We start from the raw sequence: 6616 nt of genomic DNA on the forward strand, positions 1-6616 counted from the left end.
AGCTTAGACCACCTCCCATCGCAAACCTCGTCGCCACGACTACACCGCCGCGTCGCCACGACTACACCGTCTTGTATCCACGACTACACCACCCTGTCGCCATGACTACACCGCCCCGTCTCCATGACTACACCACCCTGTCACCATGACTACACCGTCCAATCGCCACGACTACACCATCCCGTCTCCACGACTACACCGTCCCGTCGCCACGACTACACCACCCCGTCGCCACGACCGTCCCGTCGTCACGGCGACACCGCCCCGTCGTCACGGCGACGTACCTTCTCCTCGGGCTTCGGCTCCTCTGGTTTGTTCTGCTTGTTGCGGTCCGCTTCCTTCTCCCTCTTCTTCTTCTTCTTCGACTCTCGTTTCGACAGCCTCCTGTTCAAGTCGCTCTGCTCCTTGATGGCTTCCTTCGCGGAGATGGGCTTGTCGCCCTCTCGCTTGAGAAGGAAGCGCCCTTCCCGGTCGTCCTTGGACCAGTTCAGCTGCACGAAGAGGGGGAAGGCTCGCGCACCAAGCTTCCTCTCCTCTGCGAATGCAAAATCAATCATTTATTATTGATGTCATCGATCAGATTAATAGATGATGGGTCAGAAGCTATTGAATCTATTGGATGATAGATGATCCATGTAGTATTGATTGTTAGTACAGTGAACATGAACCTATGTAAGGTCTTCAACACGTCTCGTTAGACACACAGACTCCACTACACAGCCGTTAAGCCNCGCGCCGGACAAGCTTTTTTTAGCATTTTGGGTTCCTCTTGTTTTTTTTCTGGCCCGCTCGACCATTTCATTCCTCATCGAGTTAAGACTCGCAGAACACAAAGCATGGGTGTGGCAAACATGAAGAAGACTTTTAAAGATAGATCGTATATGCTCCACAAAAACAAAGTACGCGCTCCTACCTACCATCAAAGGAAATTTAGGGGTCGTCCAAGCGCCGGAACATAGATCCTCTCCCTTCTCCGAGGATGGGCCCTCTACGCTGCTACTACCTCCCATTCCAGATTCTTCAAACGTTCTGAGCCTCTGCCAGCCACCTCCCTGACTCTGGAGGCCATACCGTCACCGGCTGACTGTCTGGAGCCATAATCCTTGCACCCCTGACTCGTGGGAGCCAGTACCTTCACCCGGACTCTGAGCCAGTACCTTCACCCATGAGACTCTGGCTATATTGTGTCACGCCCCTGATCTGCCATATTACTTGCACCTGGTCACTCTGAAGCCATACCTTCACCCTGACTCTGAGCGTACCTCCCACCCTTGACTTTCTGAGCCATTACCGTTCACTTCTGACTCTGAAGCTCCCATACCTTTCACGCCTGGACTCTCGAGCTATAGCGGCTGCACTTGACTCTGAAAGCATCACTCACCTGACGTCTGAGACCATACCTTCACGCCTGACTCTGAGCCACACCTTCACCTGACCTCGAGCCATACCTTCACCCTGACTCTGAGACCACACTCTTCACCTGACTCTGGAGGCCATAGCACTTCAGCCTGACTCTGAGCCATGCCTTCACGCTGGACTCGTGAGCCAAATACCTTCACCCTGACTCTGAAGAAACCGATTACCTTATCCGTGACTCTGATACCATACCTTCACCCTGGACTCTGAACCATACCTTCACCCTTGGACTCCCTGAACCCATAGCTCTACACCGTCTGAGCTCGCCTGTCACCCCTGACTCTGAGCCATAGCCTTCATCCCTGACTCTGAACCATACCTTGCACCTTGACTCTTGTAACCATACCTTCACTTTGGGTCTGTGACTCTGCAAACCATACAGTTCAGGGGTTCCTGACTCGCCCCAGACCTTCGGGCCCTGACTCTGAGCATACCTTCACCGCTGACTCTGAACCAAGCCTTCACTCCCTGGACCTGAGCCGATACCTTCACCCTGACTCTGAGCGCAGTAGCCTTCCACCCTGACGCTCTGAACCATACCTTCACCCTGACTCTGAGCCATACCTTCACCCTGACTCTGAGCCATACCTTCACCCTGACTCTGAGCCATACCTTCACCCTGACTCTGAACCATACCTTCACCCTGAGCTCTAAGCCATACCTTCACCCTGACTCAACCATACCTTCACCGTGTGCTCTGAGCATACCTTCACCCAATAGACTCTGCAGCCAGACCTTCACCTGACTCTGAACCGATACTCACCCTGACTCTAAGCCATAGCTTACCCTGACTCTGGAGCCATACCTTCACTGACTCTGAACCCACCCTACCTTCACCCTGATCTGAGCCATACCTTCACCCTGACTCTGAACCATACCTTTCACCCTGACTCTGACGCCTAACTTCACCCTGGACTCTGAGCCATACGCTTCACTCCCGCCCGCCGGTCCATGACTCCTGAAACGGATACATTCACCCTGGACTCTGAGCCGTGTTCACCCTGACTATGAGCCCATACCTTCCTGACTGCTGAACCAATACCTTCACCCTGACTATGAACCATTACCTTCACCCTAACTCTGAGCCATACTTCACCCTGACTCTGCAGGCCATAGCCTTCACCCTGACTCTGAGCCGATACCTTCACCCTGACTCCCTCGAGCTCCATGACTTCACGCCGACTTGTGTGCAACCATACCTTCGACCTCTAGACTCTGAACCATACCGTTCACCCTGGACTCCTGAACCATGACGCTTAGCACCCTGACTCTGAGCCATACCTTCACCCTGAGGCTCTAAGCCATACCTTAACCCATGACTCTGAGCCTACCTTTACCCTGACCTCTGAGCCATAGCTTCACACCCTGACTCTGAACCATACCTTCACCCTGACTCTGAACCATACCTTCACTCTGACTCTGAACCATACCTTCACCCTGACTCGGGTCATACCAAAGACTTGAAAAATGGTACACACTGCTTCTCTGCTTAGTACTCAGCAAAAAGAGATAGAGTGTGGAAACGGTGCCAAGAAGAGAGAGCCTTGTATGCGGCGGCACCTGCTAGTGAAAACTGAGAGAATCTCTTCACTAGCCCACTAGGCCAGTAAGCCCAGTACTGAGTAGGGGCACAAAAAATTTAATTTATTTACCCCGACTCTGTGCAGTATCTTCACTCTGACTCTGACCTCTGACCCCTGACTCTGAGCCGTATGTTCACCCTGATATTGGCATTTTAACATCCTCATCCCTCGCATGCACCTTCAACACTATTAAATTGACTACGTCACGAATTTTCTATGGTAAAATTTGTGAAAAAAAATTTGCCATTTTTTTACATTAAAAGTAAGAACTAACGGGACTAAACGTATCGTCAAATTCTTACCTAATAAGATTGTATCTCAACTAGTTAAAAATCCAAAAAACCTGGCCGATTTGACATTATGTTCCTGACATTAATTGCTTGCTATGGGCTATGTATGAGTCACGAGTGCATGCATGTTAACATTGAACAATATAGTAAAACAGGAAGCAATAGTAACAATAGTAAGGAACAATATAGTATAATGCAGCAATTTAACCATAAAAAGTCAACAGAATTACTTATATTTTGTGGAAAAGTATTTTTATTTTTACTATTTACGGTGACGTAATCACTTTAACAACTTCCTTCCCATACTCCCTGCTGCCTTGCTCTGTCCTGCCTGCCCCAAACATGACCCCGTGTTAAGCCATCCATCTACTACCTAGCTAGCGTTAGATCGACAGCCGACTGCTGCGAGCTGCAGCTGCCACTGCTCCTCATCCTCGCATCTTCGGATGAGGAAGCTGCGGCCGCGGCGACGGAGCGTAACCGGAGGCGGTAACCAACCGCGCTACGAACGCAAATGTTTTCGCGCGCCGCCAAGCCGAGCTTGGCCTCGGAGCCGTAGCGTAGGTGAATATATATTAGGAGTAGATAATAGGGATCCCTATTATCTACTCCTGATATATATGTATATATATATATATATCATATGTATGTATATATATGTATGTATATTATATAGTATATATATAATATGTAGTATATATAAATATATATAGTATATATGTATGTTATATATATTATATTATAATATATATGTATGTTTATAATATATATATTATATGTATGTAATGATATATCACGTAGCGTCAGGTGAATAATATAATGTATATATATATATCTATATATATATGTAATGTATAATTATATTAATATATTAGATTAGCTATTATAGTAATATATAATATTTAGTAATGTAATATTATGTAGGTAATAATTAGTGTATGTATTATATATATATATTGTATATAAATGTATGTATTATATATATATATAATTATAGTATATGTAGGTATGTATTATCACGCTAGCGTATGTGATATAAATTATATATATTATATAATATAATTATATGTAGTATATATATTAATATATTATTATACTAGTATGTATGTTATAAATATATATTAGATAATGTATCTTGTATATATATGTACTGTATATTTTTTATATGATGTATGTATATATATATAATGTATATTGTTACGTATGTATATATACTATTATTATTTATGATGTATGTATATATAGGTATGTATATAGTATGTATGTATGTAAGTATATTATATAGTGTAATATGTAGTATATAGTTATATGTATTGTATATATATTGTAGTAATAGTATATAATATTATATTGGATGTTGTATGTATATATATGTATCCAAGTATGGTATATATATATATATTATATACATAATATACTTTTTATATAGGTAATATAATTATATATATTTTCGTGTTGTTGTTGTTATATAGAGCTAATAAATAACCGCTAATCTAATAAATAGGGTATTTATTAGGCTCTTTAATAATATATCTTATATATGTGTGTTATATAGTGTATGATATAATAAGTATATATACATATATGTATGTATATATATACTATTTAATAGCATATTATGTGTGTGTATATATCGAGTTAATAAAGTAGGAGACCGGCCTGCTTTGCCCCGGCGGTCGTAGAGACCTGAGGAGGCCGAGTGGGAAAAAACTCCCGGCACCCTGGCCGCGTTGTTGTAAACTACTAGAGCATGCTTCGTGACAGCTGCTGTTGATGCTGTGAGAGGGGGGAAGGTTTCTTGCTTCGCGCGTGGAAAAAACAATCAGTGTCCAGGAACTGCGTGATCCTTGTGCTCGTCCGTAATATCGATCATTCGATCTCGGCGTAATCGAAATCATTCGATCGCGTGAATCGAATCATTCGATGTTCCGTGATTCGAAGCATCGATTCCGTTAATACGACATCTATTCGATCCGTAATCGACAGTCATTCGAACGTGAATTCGAATCATTCCGATCCGTGAATGCGATCGATAGATTCGATCCGGAATCGACGCATTCTAGTCCGTGAATCGAAGCATTCGATCCGTGATCGCATCATTCGATCCGATAGAATCGCATGCATCGAGTCCGTGAATGCGAATCATTCGATCCGTGATCGTAAGCATTTCGATCGTGAATCGATAGCATCGATCCGTTAATCGAAATCATGCTCGATCCGTGATATTGTTATAGTGAATATCAACCATAAAACAAACATCGAATTATGAAACAAATTACATGCATACTCAGGACTGCGTTCTATCTACTGTCGTGCGTGCAGAAAATGCAAAGTACGTAGTATATAGGCCTATAACTATAAGTTTTTCATACATGGTGCATGTATGTACGCATTGTTCGTGGAACGTGTCCCTGCCAGCATTTTTCAACCTCTCTCTTCATCGTCACCACATCCCTCTTCAATCCGCGCACCTCCACCTCTGACTAGGGATGCTGCTCTCCCCCACTGACGTGAACTGGCCATCCAGGTCTTACATCGCAATATCGGCCGGGCCGGAAATTTTCTCATCCTCAAGCGGAACTTCTCTCATCCTCGACATCCTCCGCTCCCCAAACCTCCTCCTCCTCTCCTCCCCTCCTTCCTCCCTCCATTCTCTCTCGCTTACCTCCGCTGACGTGGCCTGCATAAAGAGATAGCTCGGGGAGGTCGAGCACAGCGCATGTCTCCCCCTCCCTTCCTCGCCCCTCTCCTCCTCCCTCTACCCCCTCGACTGCTTCCTCCCTTCTCTCTCCCTTACCTCCGCTGACGTGGACCTCGTACAGAGAATACTCGGGGAGGTCGAGCATGCGCATGTCCGGCCGGAACTTCTCTCATCCTCCCCATCCTCTCCCCACAACTCCCCCTCCCCCCCCTCACTTCCTCCCTGCTCCCTCCTTGCCTCCTGCTCTGCCTCGGCTTCTCTCTCGCCTTACCGGTCCGTCCTGAAGTGGACGCTTCGTACAGCGAATACTCGGAGCGTCGAGGCATGCGCCCATAGTCGGTCCGAACTTCTCTCATGCCTCCAATCTCCATTCTCTCCGCCACAAGCCCCCCCTGCGCCCCTCCCACTCCTCCCTCCTCCTCTCCTCCTCCTGCCGGCGTCTTTCTCTCTCCGTTACCCTCCGCTGATCGTGCACTCGTACAGCGAATATGGCGGGGAGGTCGAGCATGTATGCGCAATCCGGCCGGAAGCTCATCTCGGATGAAGTGTTCGACGACGTCCTCGGGTCGTCGCGGTGCTGGAGACCCGGATGCACTTAGTCGCCACCTTCTCGCCCTCCTCCTGGT

General features: G+C 46.1%; 1 protein-coding gene across 1 annotated transcript; it reads right to left on the bottom strand.

Annotated features, from left to right (window-relative positions):
* Positions 1 to 248: 248 nt before the first annotated feature.
* LOC106819487 (afadin-like) lies at positions 249 to 6610 on the bottom strand. Its single transcript, XM_014824108.1, has 3 exons — positions 6530 to 6610; positions 6087 to 6159; positions 249 to 535 (listed from the first exon to the last, which is right to left on the bottom strand). The coding sequence occupies exons 2-3, from the start codon at positions 6139 to 6141 to the stop codon at positions 249 to 251; spliced, it is 342 nt and encodes a 113-aa protein (XP_014679594.1). The 5' UTR covers positions 6142 to 6159; positions 6530 to 6610.
* Positions 6611 to 6616: the final 6 nt, after the last annotated feature.

This window comes from Priapulus caudatus, unplaced genomic scaffold (genome assembly GCF_000485595.1).
Source record: "Priapulus caudatus unplaced genomic scaffold, Priapulus_caudatus-5.0.1 Scaffold3529, whole genome shotgun sequence".
NCBI lineage: Eukaryota > Metazoa > Priapulida > Priapulimorpha > Priapulimorphida > Priapulidae > Priapulus > Priapulus caudatus.

What these genes read in the sequence shown, in the direction of transcription:
- LOC106819487 (XM_014824108.1), bottom strand. Translation starts at nt 6,141, where the DNA reads ATGCGCATGCTCGACCTCCCCGAGTATTCTCTGTACGAGGTCCACGTC. An exon ending in CGAGGTCCACGTCAGCGGAG is followed by an intron (nt 536 to 6,086) that starts GTAAGGGAGAGA and finishes TTGCATTCGCAG; the next exon opens with AGGAGAGGAAGCTTGGTGCG.